The 22,666-nt window shown below is 37.5% G+C and overlaps 1 protein-coding gene and 1 pseudogene across 1 annotated transcript; one reads left to right on the plus strand and one right to left on the minus strand.

Moving 5' to 3' along the window:
• Window positions 1-2,779: 2,779 nt before the first annotated feature.
• Window positions 2,780-8,030, minus strand: LOC137720431 (cellular apoptosis susceptibility protein, putative / importin-alpha re-exporter). The gene is made up of 2 exons (XM_068459499.2): window positions 4,722-8,030; window positions 2,780-3,509 (listed from the first exon to the last, which is right to left on the minus strand). The coding sequence occupies exon 1, from the start codon at window positions 7,638-7,640 to the stop codon at window positions 4,725-4,727; it is 2,916 nt and encodes a 971-aa protein (XP_068315600.2). The 5' UTR covers window positions 7,641-8,030; the 3' UTR covers window positions 2,780-3,509; window positions 4,722-4,724.
• Window positions 8,031-21,604: 13,574 nt separating this feature from the next.
• Window positions 21,605-22,420, plus strand: LOC137721253 (ethylene-responsive transcription factor ERF023-like; annotated as a pseudogene).
• Window positions 22,421-22,666: the final 246 nt, after the last annotated feature.

Consider the following 22,666-nt stretch of genomic DNA (forward strand, 5'->3'; position numbering starts at 1 on the left):
TCCGAATCATTTGATCTAGTGACATTGGTGGAAGAGATTCGGAGAAGATCTCTTTCCGGTAAATTGTAGCTAAAATATAAGTTTTGGTATAATATAATTTACCCTTGACAAAGTATGAAATAAACAAAAGATTAGAAGAAGAAAAAGTGTGTTTAGTGGATGTCAGTTAGGCAGCCCAGCAGAATTCATAGCATTGGTGATGACTGATTTAATATCACGTGCACTTTTTGTTAGACAATGCTTAGGGTTAACATCATTGTATACTAGAACATGTAAGTGAGGTTTTGAAAAGAAAAAAAAAAAGCAAAATTTGGTTGAGTGAAATTTTATTTCTACCATATATTTCTTATTCATGTTCTGTTTTAATTAGAGTGTTAAACTGATAATTTCATAATGTTTTGGTTGACAATAAGTGTTTTATTAATTAGCATAGATTACTACGTAAATGATTATTGGGATGTACTTAGTTGATTTCTTTCTTTGGGGATGAACACTTTCTCCTACTTGCAAATAACGTGTCGTCTTCGAAATTATTTTATAACTAGAACCATTCAATCTCTTAATCTTTATTTGAAGATCATTCCTACAAAAAAATTATTCAAATTTCAGATTGTTTAGTAATCCATATGTATCAAATAAATCAACAATTCATCATAAATATGTTACTTGGTACCTATGCCGTTAGTTTGTTTTGATACATTTAAATGGAATTGGATCCGCTACGGACCTTAATGTCTGGAGCCTAGGGATTAGATCATCTAAACCGCTAATTGGTGTGTAAAAGAAATAAGAGCCGTTGGTTTTGTGTTAATGGGGACTAATGGATTGAATTTGTACGGTCTAGATAAATTGATCCCTAGGCTCCGGATACTAAGATTTGGAACGGATCCAATTCCCATTTAAATGATTAAACAATTACCGATTCAAATGATTTTTTATAAGGACAATTTTCATATGAAGATAAAGACACATTATTTACAAATAAAAAGAAGGGGCGTTTTGATATAGGCACCTCGTTTTTTAATTTTTTTGACTAAACATACAATCCTTTTGAAAATTTGATCAAACATTTTCCTAAAATTTTGGTTATTAATTTCAGTTTTTCACATAAGTTCAATTTTGTTTAGAATTTTAGTTTTTCACAACTTTTCCTGGACATTTCGTATTTTTTTTTCTTTTTTTTCTTTTCCTCTTATCCCTATATTTATGCATTTATTATCCATCTCTATGCATTTTTTTTATTGTTTGTTATAATTTTACTTTTTTTTTTGTGAATATAGTAGAATATTTATAAAAAAAAAATTGTCAGATTTTATTATTTAAAAGACCCCGTACATAATAAAGATTTGTTTGATTATATAGCTACGTCTAGTTACCTATAATATGGACACATTCAGTTTTATAATGGATTTGATTTTTTGTATTTCTCGGTATATTTGGAATGTAAATGTACCAAAAGGGTTATCTGATAGAGACATTTGGTTTTGTGGTACATTTGTGATTTTTTGTTCATTTGGTCTTTTGGTACATTTGGAATCTAAACGTACTAAAATGGTTACCTGACAATGGGCACATTTGGTTTTATGGTACATTTGAAATTTTGATACATTTGGTTTCTCTGTACATTTGAAATCGAAACGTACCAAAAGGGTTACATAATAATGGGTACATTTGGTTTTATGGTACATTTGAATTTTTGGTACATTTGGTTTTATGGTACATTTGAATTTTTGGTACATTTGGTTTTATGGTACATTTGAATTTTTGGTATATTTGGTTTCTCGGTACATTTAAAATCTAAACGTACAAAAAGTCGATACTTTTGTTCTCAAATGTACCATAAGTTTTAAGTATATTTTTTATATATCTATACGTGAAAAAATATGTATTGAAGACTTTTTATTGAGACATTTTTAATAAAAAGAGATTTTTTTTTTTAAATACTGATAATAAGGTAATGAGGAATTAGTTATTTTATTTTTAAAAAAAAATGTCATTTAATGCGTAGAAGTTGATTGACGAATTATAGGTAATTAGTTGCTAAGCTACCTTATGCCTCTATATAAATACATTTAAATTAATGACATCAAAATTAAATAAATAGAAAATTATTGAGGTGACAATTGATCAAGACACCTTAATCAAATATTTAAAAGAAATGAATGTTTAATCTAACAACTATAAAAAAGATGTAAGACATTTTAATTTTTCCTAAAAAGAATGAGCTCGTTCCTCCTCCGATGCAAGCATTATTATTATTATTATTATTATTATTATTATTATTTTGACAAGGTGATACTCTAAATATACAGTAAACTATGGAGAAATATATTTAAACTCAACTGCAAAATGGAAGGCACTGTGATCTGGACAAATAAGCAACTGTCCATCATAGTGATACGCATTTTGGGATTAGTCCAACAAGATCATGAATTTGCATTTGCTGTCTCAAGAGTCATCGGCCGAAGGGTAAAAAAGTACGAACAAGCCTCACAATTTTCACATCTACGGAATTCTAGGACAGTTTCTCACATCTACCTGTTCTTTGATTGATTCAACTTTCAATCTCTTACGCCCCTCATTTTAATTTAGACCGTTAATTCTATTTAATTCATTTAATTCGATGATCATAAATGAAGAGCGAAAAAATAATTTCCTTTTATACAATTCTATATCTTGCACGGGCACGTCGTATGCATGATGTCAGTGGAATCATATTTGTTTAGTTAAATTAGCAAATCCAACAGGGGTTTAGTGCTCGATTATTACTAGGTCACTGTTTTAGCAAAAGACGACATTTTATATCAACAATAAACGTCGTATATACGAACAAACATGTTGCACAATTTATTGTGTACTCTCCATATGTTATTAAAAAGTACATTGCACAAGTGCAGCCAGCATGCGTCCATTAAAAACCTTCCTTCCTTCGACACCGACAAAGTCGAAGAAAAGCTTCATCTTCCTCCTCAGACCTGAAAACTTCCGGGTTCCCCTCCCACCACAATAAAAACTTCATAGGGGTAATGCTAAAACCTTAATTCACTTAACCAACCAGGGATTTCACGAACTGAAATATCGACGACGCAACAATTCCTTTTTCTTCTTTTGGGAAAGACAATGGTGCAACAATATGCATACATGCAATGGTAATATTCAACAAAAACAGACTTACATGACAACAATAGAGATCTACCATAATTTAGACAAATGCATGCTGACACAGGACGGGGTGCGGCAGAGACGTATCCATGATGACTTGGACATAGGACTGCAACACTAGAATCTAGGTAACTGGGTGCTCGCCGTCATGGTAGATCGACTCAGGACAAGTGTAACCAAAAATCCCACATCATTTCTGCACAAGATCTTAAATGTTGCAGAGATGAAGACGACAATCATCAAAACCTGGAGACTGCAAGGCAGTACAGGTTGCTCACATATGTATGCTGACCAAGACTCGTTGAAACTTCAAATGAAAGCCCACACCTTCATTGCCACGTGAAATCCTGCAAGTTTACACATGAAATTAGATGATTTCTTGAATGTCGTGGCATTAATCATATTCGGATTAGACAGAAACAAAACAAAATATAAAACAAAGATCTGAAGGGGGTAAACTGTAGGAAAATCTGAGCAGTTATTCGACTAACATAGGAGGTTAAGTTATACAGCAATATAACATACATGCCACTAACACGAAAATACATGAGATGATAAACAAAGGTATCATTACCAAAAAGTAGCAATTACAGTAGAATTAATAGTCAAAGGTAAGATATGCAAACAGGGAAGCGAGGAAATTCATAGATGCAAAATAGTGCTAACACTCACTCACAGGTTTGACATGTAGTGCTAGCATGCCTAGATTGAGAAATAGAAACGAATACAGCAAGAGCTTAAACCAACCAAACTTTCACTGTAACTTGAGGAAACCCCTTGAACATTGAACACACAAGGACTAAACATCAACTCTGGAGACCCTCTAATACAGAAAGAAAATTGAGACAATTCAGCTTTTCACAAACGTATAGCCAAAACTGGCTAAGAGTCCCAAGGCCATTGCTTTCCTCCAGTCACAACATGAGCAAACCAATTTTTGGCAATACTCAAAGTTCAAACCTGTCCCAGTTACGGCTAATACCCCAGATTCACCATTCAATTTCAACAACTATTTTTTTTAACACTTTTAATCAATAAATGTTCCCAAACAAGTAATAACTTTTTCCTTACCATCCAACTTCTACTCTCTAGTTTACCAGTGGCAGTATTTTTAGCACGAATCAAATATTAAAGCTACTCATAACAATTACCTAAACAAGATGTCTTCCTAGGCCGTTATTTTAGCATTCCAATAGACAAAACATCTTTTAGATACAAAAAATTTATCCAAGGGAAGAAGAGCATATGACAGAGAAGATATGATTAGATAATTTCTTATCTAGCCCAATACATTTCGATCAAACTGCAAGATAAACTCAATGCTGAGTAACAAATAACTAGCCAACATCCTTTCTGTGTCAGAACATATGTACCCCCACCCCCACCAAAAAAAAAAAAAAAAATTGTGTATCACATGTTTACTCACCAACTATTACCACAATATAAATATATCACAAACAATTCCAGATTGTAATTAAAACATGTGCATGCATATCCATAGAAAATAGTAGGGATGGTGCATAACTAAGAGAACAAGAATGTTTTATATGCATACTCACCACTCAAACAATCGGGCAATTATAAAATTCACATAGACGACCTAGTTCTGCCTGATTGGCTGGGTCAAGATACTGACTGATGATTTGAGGGTATCTGTTAGGGGAAAGTTTGGAAAACCCAGCCAATGAAGTTACCAAAAATTCTTTTGGATCCCTTATATTTTTCAGAGGGTCGTCCTCTCTCTTCCCAGCATTGTGAAGACGAACAAAGGTGGCAGAGTAACCTGCGTTTTCAGGAATATCAGGCATTTCTGGATCCTCTTCAACCCTGTCCTGTTCAGGCCGCGAAAGAAGGGTCATAATGCTGTCCAGCATCTTCCCCCAGTGTTCAACAGCTGCGGCATCCAGAAGTGCTGGAGATTCACATAGAAGTCTGGTTGATGCAACAGCAGTCAACTTAGTCTCAATGACTCCTGTAATAAGCTTAAGATTGGATATCCAAAACTGCACCAAGATGACCTGAAATATGTTGCCCTGAACAGCATTCATTGTGTCTGCAAGGTTTTGAGAGCCGTGTTTGACCAGAAAGAGTGACATAAAAATCAAGAGAGACTTAATAAACTTTCCTGTTTGCCTGGTTTGGAGCACTGTGAAAAGGGCACTCCAAATGCCACCAATGTAAGGCGCAATCACATTATACTCAAGGCTGTCGATAATAGTATTTAGCACATAGAAACCCTGTTCATCTGTGCTACGAGCTGAGACAAGCTTATTAAATATCACAAGCACTTGCTGCAACCTCCCCCCTTGGTTGAGCTCATGGGGTGCCTTGTAAAGGAATGCTTGAAGCAAACGCACAAGAGCTGGAACATTAGATGCCTTTTTCCATAAATCAGGGGACAAAAGTATCTCAAAAATATGCATGTAAGACGGTGAGATTGGCGGGTTATTCAACTCAACTAGCTGAGCAAGCAGCTGAAATGCATAAGGAAAGAACTCGGTCACATCTTCCCCCAGTATCTTCTGGAGGCTGGGAAATAGGCTTGTCTCAAAAAGTGATATTAGAGAGGCATTCTTCCCACATGCACGCTTCACAAGAACAGCCACCGACTCAAAAAGATAGTGGTTAAATATTGGATTCTTGGGGTTTTCACAAGCTTTGTTGAGTAGTAATGTTAACCCTTTAATGCAAGGATCAGCAATCTCAAACGATATGTCAGCAACCCCGAGAACTCGCATAATACACTTCATTATGTATTGGTTTTCCTCAGATTCTGGAACCTTCAAGGCCTCAAAGAGATTGTTCATCATTTGTGGTAGAACAGGAGAAATATCTGTTGAAGTATATCTTGCTCTTCCACCATCGTCCTTTACCATCAAAAGTTTCTCAATACAACTTGCAGCATAAGAGTGAACAACATTTGACTCTGCACGAAGGAACCGAATCAAATCTGGAAAAAATTGCAATGCCATAGGCTTTGGTATGTGATTCCTGAACATTGTGAAAAACTTCAATGCACCGGCCTTGAGCATTGGAAACCCATTGACACCCTGACTCTGCAATTCTGGAGCAATTACTGTCCCAAAGAAGTTCTGAACATCAACAAGATCAGTCGAAACAGAAGTACCACCAGCCTTCTTAATAGCAAGTGATACAACCAAGTATATAGCACAATCCTTATCCTTCCAATTCGCAACTGGGTTTGTAGCAAAAGAGCTTAGCAAACTCTGTATCTGTAGAGAAACCAATTTGGTAACCTGTTGTTTATAATTGGTAGCGATCCCTTTAAGAAGCTCACATGCAATCCTCCTCCTAGTATCGAGATCACTACCCTCCATATCCCTCCTGATGAACTCAATAAAGTTCATTTCAAATAGTTCCTCATCCTCCTCCCTCAGTCTCACATTAGGGATCACAATGCCCTGACAAATCTGTGGTATCACACCCTCAGCAGCAAAAAGATTATGATGCACACTTGTGCTAACTGTGGTCAAGAACTTAATAGCTGTAACAGCCAACTGATCACGGCTCGACACATGAGACACATTCACCAATAATTGCCAGACAGCGAGTGCAAAATCATTCAAGTACACCTGAAATTCTTCCTCATTCTTTTCCATGTAAAGGTTAATATTCTCGCAAACAGCTGCACGCAACCCATCGACCAGCGCAAGCCCATTGGCGCTACTCTCCAGCGCTGGATAACTAGTGGTTAAATATTTTTTCATCTCAGTCATCCACTCCTTCATATGGTCCTCAAAAAACTCAGGCAACTCTTGAAAATTCAATGAGTAGAAAATCCTACAGCACAATCTCTGTGACTCAAAAAGGGGCTTAAGCACCACGGCAGACCCTCCGGAATTAGCAGCAGACTCGATCAAGTTTGCAGTTTTCATGAAAATTTCCAAAAGGGGTGCGGCGAAATTATCCAAACAGTATTTCAAATCAAGCAAAAGATCATTGGTCTTGTACTGATAACGAAATTTCTTAAAAATGGAGTTGGCAGTGCCGAGAATACCGTTAATGGAGGCGTAGTCGCCAGCAAGCGAAGCCGCCCCAAGGCTGGAGATGAGCTCGGGGAGCAAAGCGGGCCACAACTTGGGGAAATCGTGCTTGCCAATGAGGACTAGGGCTTCACTGAGCTGCCCCTGAATCTTGGGTGTCGCGGAGAGCATGAGGGAGACGATGAGGCCCTTGATCTGGTCCTTCTCGGCGTCGGGGATGGGGGTCTCGTCGGAAGAGGAGTTGGGAGCCCATCGCGCCTTGAGGTGGTTTTTGAAGTTGACGGAAGCGGCCTGCCGGATCTGGTCATCAACGGTGGGCTCGGCGACGAGGCGGAGGACGGCGAGGCCGTAATTGGGGTGGAGGGATGCCTCGGAGAGTGAAGCCTCGGCGCGGCGGCGAGGCTCCGGGGATGGAGAGAGGGTGTGGAGGAAGCACTGAGAGAGGTGCTGTAGGGTTTCGGGGTTCCATTCCATTGTTGGGATGGAGCTCTCGCAGTATCTAGATTTTGGTTGGGTGGGGGGGGGGGGACTAGGGTTTATGCGATGTGTGGAGATTTTGAATGTGAGCGAAAGGTGTTTGTGTAAATAACTGAGAGAGAGAGAGAGAGAGAGAGAGAGAGAGAGGAGAGGGAAAATTAAAGAGTCGGGGGGTTTAATTTAGGGATTTTTGGTCTGCGAGTGGAACTGTGGAAGAAAGCAGCAATGCTAGAAAAATGTGGAGATGCTTTTCCGCACCCTGATTATTCCCCTCTAAACGGCGGCGTTTGGCAGCCCTCAGGGCCATATTCATAAATTATATCAGAGGAAAATATGTCTTGAAAAGGGGAAGGGAAAAGATTTAGTGAAATTGTTTTCCTAATATATACGATTTTGGGAGGATTTTATATCAGTTTAAAATTTCTTTTGTTTCCTTTGCCAAAATAAAGAAAAGTAAATGAATAGTGGGAGGCCACCCCTTCCAGGCCAAGGTATACCACAAGTTTTTTTTAGAACTTAAACCAACTGCAATAGTTGAGTTAAAATTTAAAATTTAAGTTTTAAACTCACCCAAAGTTTCTACAATTATTGGGGTAAAAAAATGTTTTGGGTCTTATTTTCAGGCCATATTTAGCCCATACAATGAGCCAAGATTAGTGCCTGAGACCCAATGTTGGGATTTAGTTGATGATGTTGTCGACCGAGGAAAGGCCAACGATTATTTTTTTATCGGACGGCCCACGTGGTTTAACTGTCAACCAACAGTCAAATTCAATTTTTTTTTTTTTTTTTAAAACCAAGTTTGTAAATCCATTAAATTTAATAGTTGAGATCGAATATTCGCAAATATAACAAGACAATGATAATTGAATTTGACCAACCTCCTTTGTTTGAATGCGAATTATAATTTGTATATGTTTGTTTTTTAAAAGGTACGATGAAAATCTTACAAAGGGATATGCTACACTATTGTAAGTTTAATTGAAACTTAATCGAAAATTTCAACCGATCGAAAGTAAAAGGATTAGCCACACCTCAACACCTCCTCAACTATTTATTAATGAATGAAATGGCTATTTGTTTACCAAAGTGGGCTAATACCCTGTTGGGCTCTTATACAAAGGTCTGCGTATGTAGCCCGTTTGGTAACAACAAACAAGCCCATTCCTGAAATTGGGCTTTAACATTTGCCAGTTATATTAATGGGCCTTTGCTAAAGCTGACCCCAATCAACCCCAACTGGAATAAGAGTACGGAGACCTAAACCTCTAAATTATGGATCCGACTAGGATACATATAAGGGCTCGTTTACGCAACTGTAATCAAAATAAGAGGAATTGGATTAAGGAGAAACTGAAATGAAGAGGAATCATAATCGGATTCCTGTTGAAGTTGTTTACTTAAATGTTCAAGAATCGGAATAGAAATGAAACTGAATTCATAGAAGTTGTTTGCTAATTAAGTTGAATCGGAATAAAAATCGATATGATTACTAAAATACCCTTTTTGTTTTATTTATTCTATATTTATTTTTAAAAATATTTAACTACTTATTTTTAGTTATTTAGTTAAATTAAAGAGTTAAATGTCCACAATTGTATAAAAGCCAAAGAAATAACCCAGCCACATTCTTCTTCCTCCCTGCAGAAGAAAAAACCCAGAAACAGAAAGCACTAAGCCGTCAAGACCAGACACACGAGCAATTTGGCCCTAGACCTTGAGGTCACAATCGTCAAAGCGATGTCGCAAGAGGAGGGCCCGGCGAGCGAGAAGCATGTCCGTGAGATATTGACGTTGACGTCATCGTCCCGAAGCTACATCCGTGCAAGCTTGTCGGCGGTGTTGAAGCGGTTGATCCTTCACCTCCTGAACGATGGCGATCCAATGTTCGGGGATGAGATCTTGCATGCAACCAGTAGATCTCTTGAACCTATCGGCTTTCCAATTCCCTCACCCAACCTGAATTCAAGCTCGTGAGATTAATTTGTTGGGTTAAACGGCAGATTGATAAAAGGGCATAATAGGAAGAGAAAATGTATTCTCGATTCCCTTACCCTCCCGGAATTCAATTACCATATACATAGAGGGAGTCCAATTCCTCAAATCCTAGGAATTGAATTCCATTTTTTTGTGTGGGTCCCATTCATTTTTTACTTCTTCCAATTTTAGTAAACACATGTATAATCCGTAATTGGAATCAGATTCTTTATTCTCATTCCGATTACGGGTTGGTAAACACACCCTAAGTATTGAATGCACTCATCATCTTGACCATTAAATACATACAACGATTGAGAAAAAGTGTTTTGGAAAATAAAGAACAAAGAGACCGCTTGCTACATGGTACAAACGATGTTGTTCGTCAACTCTTTTTCCTTCCTCTCTCTTACCTCATTTTCTCTCCTCCACATCACTTATTCTCATAAACGAGAAACCTTTTTAGCCAAAATAGTCTTTGAGGTCTGCATAACTCTTACTTTGGTCCCTGAGATTTGAAATCAATAGAAGTAGTCCCTGAGTTTGTCCACCATCAATCATTTTGGTCATTCAATGGAAAAATCTTCATTAAATAAGGCTAAAATAACAAAAATACTCTCAATTTTGTCAAATCATCTGGCCCATTGTTAATTAAATTGATGGTATTTTTGTCATTTGGGTCCTTATTTAATATAATTTTTTTCAAGAAAATACCAATATAATTAATGGTGAACAAACTCAGGGACCACTTCCATTGATTTCAAATCTTAGGGACCATTTTAGCTAAAAAGTCAAACCAAAATGAATCAATTCCATCACTAGAAAGGACAAAACTCTATTCTTATGTCCAACGAGCTTGACATGTAGTGATGGAATGACATTGTCCTACACTAAATGGTTGATGCCATGGTGGTGGTGATGGTGGTGGTTTGAGCCTATGAGCAAGGGACATGGTTGCGCGAAGAACATGACACATAATTGAGATACGACAATGACATCGTCCTACATTAAGACTATCTCATTCTTGAGTTAAAACCTAAAATAAGTTTGAGTTCAAACCTAAAATTTGAGCAAATTTAATCTAGAATTTAGGCCAGGGTAAAAAGGCTAGCCGACCAAAATTTATGTTTTAACAACTTTTGAAATTAAGTTATAAAATGCTTAGTATGTTGTAATCAAATTTGTGTTTTTTGGATAACTTTTTATTAAGAAAAGTAAGGTTTTCGATCCATAGGGAAGAAGACAATGTCTCAAGAGTTAAAAAAAACCTGCTAGAGAAGAGGGGGCTATTTCATATCAAGGTTTGGAATAGATGTGACTCAAAGGATATCTCAGAGAAGCAAAGTCATTCTATGAGCACCATTTTGTGAAGAAGTCCTTATATGTGGTTAGCAAAGTACTTATCTAGTGCTGATGCCTATGAATTTTGTTTCAAAAGCTACTACCCGCATTCCTAAGCCCGTTTTAGAGATCATTTCACTATACAGAAATAGAAAGACTTGACTTCCACAACTACAACTAAGACACGAACAACTATTTACATAGTGGATTCTAAAATAAGCTGCTTCAACCATTCGCACAAACCTCTCGGACATCGTTCACTTTACTTGAAGCAATACAAAGCTTCTTTCCTAAATCTGAAAATGATGCTTGTGCTTTCGCAAGGATTGGCACAGAAATACAAAGTTCTTTCACATTTCCATTCTTTTAACGAGAAAGAAGAAACAAGATTGAAAGGTTGAAGACTAGTGATGGAATTTGGTTAATGTAAGGAGGCTATCAATAACTTACCTATGGAATGCTTTACCTTTTTCTTGAGCTTAATTCTGATTCCATGATTGTGGATTTACTTAAATTATTTATTGTCATTATTGAGCCGGTTGATGAGGTAAAAACATGAAATTAAACACGCTTTATTCTCTATTGGCCCACTCAAAGCCCTAGGATCTGATAGGCACCCGTTACTTTTTTCCACAACTGCCGAAAGGAAAGGGAAATGGATCATCTTCAGATCCCTTCCTCCTAATTCACAAAGTCCGGGGATCCGGGTCGTTGAAATTTGATCCAACGGCTAAAGTTATTATAAATTTTAAGTTGGGCCCTTGTTTGTAGCCGTTAGATCAAATTTCAACGGCTCGGATTCCCAGACTTGATAGATTAGAAGGAAAGGATCCGAAAATGATCCTTTTCCCTGCCAGAATAGTTGTAACTTATAAGGAGGTGTTGACCCTAAAAACTACCAAGCCTGCGTAGTGCACAGGTCGAGTAATTAATAAGCTAACTACGTCATTCGGTTGTGTGTGGGACGTGTCAACTTGGGGGCCGAGCTTGGTTGAGGAGTATAATATGTTGATGTGGCGTTGAGTGCGCTACTGACTTCTTGATCTTGCGACTGCGGCCGAGGAAGGTGATGCGAAATATATTAAGCACACAAATTAAACCCTCTTCTGACAATTGTAGCAAAATATGTAAGTAGGGATCGTTCAAAACCGGGGATTATGAGGGATTGCTAAACTCTTGAAAACTGACCTAAGAACTCCAAAACAAAGTTAAAAACACTAATTTGGACTCAAAGAATGAAAAACCAAAGTTAAACCACTAAAACAAAACAAAAACTCAAAACAGCAACTAGAAGACTCAAAACTGCCTAAAAACCACTTTCTGGGCAGTTTTGAGCACCTACACTAATTTGGACGAAATTGGTTGAAAACTTGACTCAAAACACTTAAAAACATGAACCAAAATAATTCCTAACTAAATTGAGACTTCAAAGTAAAGGGGGATTTGATTTGGACGAAATTAAAGTTGAGAAAACAGATTGCAAAGTAAAACTGATTTTGAAACGTTTTTGGGGTTTTTAATGGATGATGAGAACTAGTTAGGGGTTCTTTCTCCACACATGACAAGTATGCAAATGACTCGATTTCCAGTTATTCCTTTATAGAATTATGAATGACAATGCCCCAAATTAACCGTGACATCACTAGTTAATTCTCAAGTTTTCCTTGTGTTATTGAATTGGATGACATCATACGACAACCCAAAGCATTCTTCAAAAGTTCCTTACATGACATCATAATAAAGATACAATCAAAGATCATTACGTTCAATGAAAACTATAAGCATTGACAAAGCACTTGTGATCATGACACTTATGCTAGGAATTGAACTTAACGCGATTGTGACTAGCAACCTTCACTACTTGTGAATATAAGTGTGTGACAATTATGTGAAACAAACTTATATTCTAGCATCATATTCATGCAAGCCAATTAAGTGTCGACCCCTAATTAACAAACACAAATACGTTATTACTCGCACAGTTAAGCCAATTGCATTCACGATTCAAGAACTCATAACTGGAATTTATCAAATCAACTTGCACACATAGTTATGGCTTCGAAATCACCCCTAACCAATAGGGGTTTAGCCACTCATGTTCATAGCAAAATGAAAGGAAAATAAATTAAACATTGAAATCATAAAACGAATTACACCTAGAATGCACCAACGACGAAGCTTGAGCATCCAAGAGTCTTTCCTTCTTTCTCCTTGCTACGGCACAAAGGTGGATGGGATGGTTGGGATGTGTTTTAGGATCAGGGATTATGGAATTGGATGGAGGATAGGCACGGCAAGGTGTAGTGTTTGGCTGGAATTGTGTTTTTAGGATTTTAGGATGTGTAGAGTGGTGTGGCTAGATGAATGGACGAAAATTGGGTGAATGAGTGATCCCCCAAGTGCCTTGCTGCAAAGCCTTATTTATAGGGCTAGGAAAGGTTTTTGAACTTAGTTGAAACCAAAAGGTTTTTTGTACCAGAAATTCTATACATGAAACACTTAAAGGATATATGTGTGTAGCTTGGACAAGGTAGGAGACAAGGTAGGACGGCTAGTGACAAGCTAGGATGGCTAGTGACAAGCTAGGACGGCTAGGAGACAAGGTAGGATGGCTAGTGACAAGCTAGGACGGCTAGTGACAAGCTAAGACGGCTAGGAGACAAGCTAGGACGGCTAGTGACAAGCTAGGACGGCTAGTGACAAGCTAGGACGGCTAGAAGACAAGGTAGGACGGCTAGGAGACAAGCTAGGACAGCTAGCAGACAAGCTAGAAATTAGGCACCATGTGTGAATAGATAAAGCCTTCTAGAAATAAGGTTTTTTAGGCCCCCTTGCAGCTCCCTAACTGAATTCAAGCCTTCAAATTCGTCCATCCTCATGCCTCCATGCTTGCACTATCCAATCTTGGCCCAAAAATGCTCTAGAATGCTCCAAATTGCTTCTTTTTGCATAGTTTGACACTAAAACCTGAAATTGCACGAAAATGACTTTAAACACTAAACTAAGTAAGGAAAAACAACATAAATGCATGAGAACAAGCCAATTAAGTCGCATAAAAATGCTCCTATTAGAAGGAACACGTCTCGACCTTTGGGTTCTAGAGCATGAAGACAAAGCTACTAATTCTGCGAAGTTCAATATCAAATTCGGTTTTCAATGTGCTGAATGTAGTAATCTGTAACACCTCACTTCGAAGAGAAGGCTAATAAGATGACCTTTGCCAATAAGGATTCGAAAATTCTTCTCGACCGAGACTTGGATAGATAACCAGTCGACCTCGACGCAGTGCTATTTATCCAAACTAAAGGTGCTCCGTTGTCGGTTGATTCTACGACAACAGTGTTGTTTATCCAAACTGAAGATGTCACAGGTTGCCTTCACAGTGCTGTTTATCCAAACTGAAGATGTGTTGGCGAAAAAAGAAAATAAAAATCTCAAGGTTGTTAAGAGGTTTCGTGTTGAGTAAGAGTTTGCACATGGCAGTTTATGTGTTGAGTTCGATGGGCTTTCTGTTTTCTACACATCTCGTATTTATAGGACTATCATCTTAATGGCCGTCGTGTTGTAAAACTGCCGTCAATATCAAAGCTTCCTCCTGCATAACAATCTCATGCAAAACAAAAGATTGTTATGCCTTATGACTTACCAGCATGACACCACCACGTGCTAATTAATAGCATATACCAATTATTAGCATATATCTTTGTGCTGATATGCATCCCAATTTGAAATATGCCAATAACATGCATGCATGGCTGACCAACTTTAACCATAATATTATCCTTTAATAATAACCAAATTATCTTCACTTTTTCATCCAACGGTTGGGAGTTATGCCTATTCGACGATCTTGATTGCATGGACCGATGATGTAATTTTGGGTCCAAACACAGGCCCCACCCCCCTTCCCTTCCTCCCCCCCCCCCCCCCCCCCCCCACCCCCAAAGAGCCAAATAAAAATTAACGTCCTCAATATCCTTAACCACCATGCTATGGGCAGGATGCCAGTGTAAAGTCTTGTTGTCCAAATACATCGGCGCCATACGAAATTCCTTGGGTCGAGTATTAGTTACGTAGTCACCATTTAGACTAAGTCTTCATGTTGGCACTCTTTTCCAATTTCTGTCATTGTTTCCAGCATGCATGGTTTCACCAAATAGCATCTTGATTCTCTCGGCTGTTAACAACTTGGAATGAGATATATTAGCATCATGCAGCCGCCAAGTGGTTGAGAAGTAAATGGGCTTCTGTGCTCACATCCTGGAGACCATCACCACTTACCCCAAAGCAGTGCTATTATCAACTACATTCCAGAAAACCACCATCAAGTAACACTTTGAAGCCAAAAATGATTTGATTCCTCAACTAGTCTGTAGCTGATACATTCTAATTTTTGTTCCAGAATCCACCTTATAAATTTTATACTCCACCCAGTATGCACATAATATTTGCTCCACCGAGTACGAACACAACTCGACGATACAAAGAAACAAAAAATACAAAAAAAAAAACTTTATTAACTTGGGTCTTACTTTGCACGTTGACGATACAAAGCAAAGTTGCTTCAAAATTGTCTTTCTTCACCAAATAGGCCCCCATGCCTAGCTCGGTGACTATCGACAAATAAACTTGGTGGCTAGCCTTTGTAATTTTCTCAGTTGAGATGTACCAGAAAACTTGCCACGCACATACCCTCTTCTCTGAGAGGAAAGATTTGGGCCTTCCATTATCTGCATGAAAAATTCGTACTGGTTCTGAATGGCGTCTTCCTTCTTCAAATTGATGAAAATTGACCAGAACCATTCATGTTCATCATCATATACCCTAGTGTAGAAACTGGTGGAAAGGTTGACAAAGGCCTGGAGGCTGAGTTTCTGAAACAGGTTTGCCTCGTCGATGGCGAACGCGTCGGCCGAGTCGACGCTGCTCCACTCGATTGCCTTGGCTTGTAGGCTATGCATTTTCCTTTTGTTCACTACTTGGTGGCGGAGATTCTTAAGTTTGTTCGATTTTTTTTTATATTATTTTTTCAGTCGGTGCATCAAAGACCATGATCACCGAGAAGCAAACCATGACTCCTCCTTTTTCTTTCTTCTGCACCAAGTATCAGATTTCTCCAAGCAGCTACTTTATATATGCTCATCCTCGGCGAGATTAAAATAATTTTAACTATCGAAACTGTCGAAATGTACCACCTGTCCCCTTTATTTTCTTAGGCATCGGCTGAGCAGCCGAATGGTTAAGAAAATAAATTCTTATTCATTATTTTACTTTTACTTTTACAAAAGAAGATAAAAGAAACCAAATCATAATCAGGAGGAGGCCAACGATGCCTTATTCTGAGCTGAGATTTTTGATATCAAAATTTCCACTTTGAGTTTTTCCAAGGCCGAATAAAATATCATCTCCAAATTTGTTTGGCTTGACGAATGATTTTTCATCATCGCTCGCCGAATGCGTTGAGCAATTATTAAGCCCCCAAGCATAATAATTTCACTAATTTCGGCTTTTAACTTGAACAACTTAGCCAAATGGGATTTCTCTATATCGGCTTTATTGCCAATAATCATATCAATTAGCGTGGTTTTTTCGGCTAGGCCTATATCTCGGCCTTGTTCATCATTAGAGCACTCCTCTGACGAATCATTTTCTAAGTCGATTTTTGGCTTAGAAACTTGAATTTTTTCTTTTAGGCCAACCAAACTTTCAATCTCGACTGAAAAAATAGGTGGCCTAGGTTTTTCTTCGGCCGTCTTGACAATTCTCCTAGGCCAAATTTTGATTGTGGCTGGAGCGGAAAATTGCTCCCATCTTCTAGACAACTTTTCAAGGAGTTATGCTTTCTTCTTGTAGCAATTCTTTACTTGGCGCTAAATCTCGTCCAATGGAACCTGATTGAGATCTTGATCTATCATGTGAACTTCATAGTTTTAGCACTGGGTCCCACTGGGCGTGCCAAAATGTTGACCCTAAAAACTACCAAGCCTACGTGGCATGCATGCCAAGTAATTAATAAGCTAACTATGTCATTCGGTTGTGTGCATGGTGTGCCAACTCATCGGCCGAGGAGTAAAATATGTTGATGTGGCATTGGGCGTGTGGCTGACTTCTTGATCTTGAGACTGGAGCCGAGGAAGGAACACATCTCGATCTTCGGGTTCTAGAGCCTGAAGACAAGGCTGCTAATTCTGCGAAGTTCAATATCAAATTCGGCTTTCAATGTGCTGAATGTAGTAATATGTAACACCTCACTTCGAAGAGAAGGCTAATGAGATGACCTTTGCCAATAAGGATTCGAAAATTCTTCTCGACCGAGACTTGGATAGATAACCAGTCGACCTCGACGCAGTGCTATTTATCCAAACTGAAGGTGCTCCGTTGTCGGTTGATTCTACGACAACAGTGTTGTTTATCCAAACTGAAGATGTCACCGGTTGCCTTCACAGTGTTGTTTATCCAAACTGAAGATGTGCTAGCGGAAAAAGAAAATAAAAATCTCAAGGTTGTTAAGAGGTTTCGTGTTGAGTGAGAGTTTGCACAGGGCAGTTTATGTGTTGAGTTCGATGGGCTTTCTGTTTTCTACACATCTCGTATTTATAGGACTATCATCTTAATGGCCGTTGTGTTGTAAAACTGCTATCAATATCAAAGCTTCCTCCTGCATAACAATCTCATGCAAAACAAAAGATTGTTATGCCTTATGACTTACCAGCACAACACCACCACGTGCTAATTAATAGCATATACCAATTATTAGCATATATCTTTGTGCTGATATGCATCCTAATTTGAAATATGCCAATAACCTGCATGCATGGCTGACCAACTCTAAGCACACGTGGAGGATACTCCCTATTGATTCCATCTTGGTATCCCATTTAAACCAAAATATTTGGCATCTTCATCTTTATGCATGCATTAATCTCTCTGCCAATCAATATCCATTTGCCAACCAACGCCGTAGTGCATTAGGACTCTTGATAAAATGCTCTGATACTCCAATCCACCACACGTCTAAATTCCAAGAATCCCAAATCAAATTGAACTGCATTGCTCGTTTTCAAGTCGGAGATATAATTTGCATCTCATTGCATAAGAAAATGTCAAGATAAATCATTTAAAAGATAATTATGATAAAAACCATAATATTATCCTTTAATAATAACAAAATTATCTTCACTTTTTCATCCAACGGTTGGGAGTTATGCCCATTCAACGGTCTTGATTGCACGGACCGATGATGTAATTTTGAGTCCAAACAGGAGGATATTTAGCAATTTCCTATATATTTCTCAAGGTACAATAAATTTACTATGAAATTTCTAAACTAAAGTATAAGAAAATTATATAACATGTGGAACTACGTCATTGGGCCACTAAATGATGGGGCCTAATAGTGATATGTGACTGCTATTTTGATTTCATCTGATTTTTCTTTAAAAAAAAAAAAAATGTACTTAATGCTTACAAGTATGGTAGCCAATTTCCCAAATTATATGAGAAATAAAAAAGAAGAAGAAAAGAACACTTAATCGTATATGGTCTCTGGGGAGAGGTTCCATCCGGATCTCTCTCACTGAGTTCTAGGGATCTGAAGATCCGAACTCTTGAAATTTGATTAAACGGCTATAATTATTTTAACTTTTAAAGGAGCCACTTATTTGTAACCGTTTGATCAAATTTTAAGGGTCCGGATTTTCGGATGAGATCTCTTCCATGGTCTCTTGGCACTGGAGGCCAAACTTTTGCGTTTTTTGTGAAAATTAAATCTAAGATCTCTTACCCAAGTAAAAAAAAATACTACTAGACCGTAGTATTAAATGACAACAAACCTTTTTCTGTTGAAAAGTCTAGTGGGTAATGAATGCCCACATAGAAACTGAAGACATTGGGTAGATTTTCAATGCCCATAAAATTAATCTTGACTTGGGAGATGAAGAAAAATTATATTGTCAAAGATGTGTGCTTGGAGTTGCTCTATAAATAGAGCACTCCGTATGCTTTCAATATAGAGCAGAGAAAGAAAGAGAAAGAAAGAGAGGAAGAAAAGAGGAGATGAGAGAATACATAGAGTTATCTTTGTACTCCTGTTATTCAAATTATAATGAAAGCACCACTGCTGCCTGAGGACGTACTCCAGTCACACTGACTGTAGAGGAACCTCGTAAATTTTGTGTCTTATTTTATTTATTCTACTGCACACATACCGTCGATTATACAACATTTTCTTTTTTTTCCCTCCTAAAATTCCAATTTTTGTCCCTCTCACTCTCCACCTGGCTAGAATACATTGGACCAAAATGTATAGCCTATCCATCCTAATCAGGCTCATTAATTATTTGGGAAAAGGTTCAATCATATACCATTCAGGGCCATGCTTAAAATTAAAATTGTGACATAGACATATACCCTCTTATAATTTTCCTCCACATGCCATTGTTCTTCCAAAACATTTCTTCACGTGTTGCATACACTTGGGGTACTACTCCTGTGGTCCAAATAACAACACATAAAGGTGTCCCGCTACGTACCCAACAAAATCATTAATTTAGAAACACCACCCACCCCCTTGGGTGCCTTCTTGCATGTACTTGCTCATTCACATAAAGTTCTAGGGCATCCCGGATTCGATGAATGGCTCAGCCCCTGTCGATAAACATCGGTGTTTAAGTAGCTAGATTGAGAATGTCAACATTGGGTTATATAAATTTAGCCGTCCAATGTTCCAATGTATGTGTGCATTGTAGAATTTTTTCAAAAAAATTATAAAGAAAACTAATGAAAATGGCTTCAAAACTTTGAGTTTTAACAAAAAAATCATCCTATAATTTTATTTAATGATAAGGACAAGAGAAAGAAAACTAAAAACTAAAAAAACCCTAACTAAAGGCGCGTGCAAGGAGCACCCAACTAGCCCTTCAGTTGCATAACCCTTTGACATAATCCAAGCATATTTTATTCCTCTAAAATTAAAATTTCAAATTGAAGTGGGTTCTGTTCGATTCAAAACCACATCTGGGGCGGTATGGTTGGGTGGGAATCGGTGAGGTGTGGGTTGTGTGGCATTGAGCTATTAGCCATGCATGACTTTAACAGCGTGGATGTTGATCTCTATCATGTTTTTTTTTTTTTAATCTTTTTATTGCATTCTGGTGAAATAACTTGAAAATCTATGACGAGCATCTATCGTTAAGTTTCATAAATAGTGTAGTATCGTTAAGTTTCATAAGCAATGTACTAAATTTCATAAACAGTATAGTACTATTAAGTTTCATAAACAGTGTAGTAAATTTCATAAACAGTTTGTGTGAGAAGTGCGTGGATCTGAGTGTCAGTTGTTTTTTTTTTTTTAAATATTAAAATTATGTCTTTTTCATTAAAATTTAATTTTTTTTATTAAATAAAGTTATAGCATTATTTTTTATTAAGGTAAACTTAGTCCAAAACTTTTTCATAAAAGTTCCCTTTATAACCTGCAACTCTTAGGTTTTCTTCTCTTTTTCATGCAGGATTACTGTTTCACTAGATTAAAAAAAAATGAAAATTAGACTCTCTCCCTTGTAACTCATTTAATTTCGGGTTCAACCCATCACATTTATTTTTCATGAGAAAAATCTATTTACTAGGCACCAACTAAGTAAGTTTCCTTTACTTGCTTGATGACTCAAATTATGTATCTTCCTTGATTTTATACAACAATCAAAACTGTTTGTTTTTTAAGAGCATCTCCAAAGGAATTGTAAAATTTTAATGGATTTATAAACTCATAGATTTCATGGAGTTTAATTGATTTTTAGAGATTCAATATAAAATTTTGATTCAATTCCCTTGAAATCTTAGGGAGAGAGGTGATATTTGTGAATGTTTAAAATACACTACGATGATATTTGTGAATGTTTAAAATACACTACGAAATCTCTCAAATTCCCTCAAATTCCTTAACTTTTTAAAATTCTTTAGAATAAATTCTTAATTGAATACACCTGATATGTTATAAACTTATTTAAAATCCTAATTGAATACTCTCGGATTCCTAATGACTTTTAAAAACTATTTTAAAATCTTGATTGAACATGTTAAATTTTAGAAAATCACTTGAAATTCTAATTGAATACCCCTACATTCATTAAAAGAATTAAAATGCCTCAAAATCTTAATTGAATACACCCCTTAATTTAATCGTATATGTGACATTTTGACATCTTTTTAAAGTTTTGCTCTTCATTCGAGTTGTCAAATTAAATTATTATAAGAAATGTTTTAAAACAAAGACAAAAAACAAATAATAATAAAACTCGTTTATAATCAATTAAAAAAAAGATTTGAAACTATTGTCAATTTTGATTAAAAAATATCATTATTGTTTTTTTTTACTGTTAGTGCTAATTTAAATATTTTGACATCTCTTTTGAGATTCTTTAGAAAGTATTGTTTTTTCTTATCATACTTCGTAATTTTCTTGGGCATGATGAGGGAGCTTTTTTAGTCTTAAATGTTCAATTAAATCATGCATGAACCCCACCATCACAATCAACTATCACTTGGCGCACACATGGCATTGAAATAACCAGTCCATTCCATTGATCTATCATGCAAGGGCATAACTGACATTTCACAGGAAACTATAACTTATAAGGCCAAAGGCCTGCACAAAGTAACAAGTGCGAGTGACACTCCCCTTCAGAGGAGAGGGTTCTAATATTGTACATGGAACAACCACCATACATTGAAGATGATCCGAGCACCACCACCATCAACACCCAAAAAGCCAACTCGCAAGGCGGAGGCACCCGCCACCCGGTGTACCGAGGCGTCCGGAAGCGGAAGTGGGGGAAATGGGTGTCCGAAATTAGGGAACCGCGCAAGAAATCACGCATTTGGCTAGGTTCTTTCCCCGTGCCCGAGATGGCAGCCAAGGCCTACGACGTTGCCGCCTACTGTCTCAAAGGCCGAAAAGCACAGCTGAACTTCCCCGAGGACGTCGACCACTTGCCCAGGCCCTCCACGAGAACGGCTAGGGACATTCAGGCGGCAGCAGCCCAAGCAGCACATAGAGTCATGAAGTCATCACATATCACCAAGAAAAATGACGACGACGACGATCATCACGGTGGATTGGACGGTGGTGATGATTTTTGGGGAGAGATTGAGTTGCCTGAGTTGATGAACAATAGCGGGTGCTATTGGAATTCATGTGGCTGGAATATGACTGCGTTTTCAGGTGATGCAGCGGCGGTAGCATGGCCGGAGTGAGAGGCTTGCCTCTGATTAAGAAGTGTTGGGTGTGGTTGGTAAGGCCATTTATGTGTACTAGTTAATTTTGTTAGGTAGATTAGATTGTTTTTAGACGTGGAGTAATGCTATTCATACCATGTTTTTATACAACATTTCTATATCACATTAAGTGACATTTGATGTGGACAGTCACATTATTTGAATTAATCATATTTTTAAATTTAGTTCATTATTTAAAAACCACACTTAAAATCGAGCACAATTATCCCGTAAATATGTGAAAATTTGTATATGCATGCATGAATAGCTATTAAATTATTGTTGGTTGGTTTGATTAGTCACTAGGCTCCTGGCCTAACCCCACAACATTTGGGGCGCGAGAAGTTCTAGCATTTGTTAAGGTCAATACCCTGAAAGAGAGCCGAACCCCAGACGACTTGAGAGCAAACCAAGGACCTCACAGTTAGACC

This window comes from Pyrus communis, chromosome 1, assembly GCF_041283825.1.
Source record: "Pyrus communis isolate YQ-2024b chromosome 1, ASM4128382v1, whole genome shotgun sequence".
NCBI lineage: Eukaryota > Viridiplantae > Streptophyta > Magnoliopsida > Rosales > Rosaceae > Pyrus > Pyrus communis.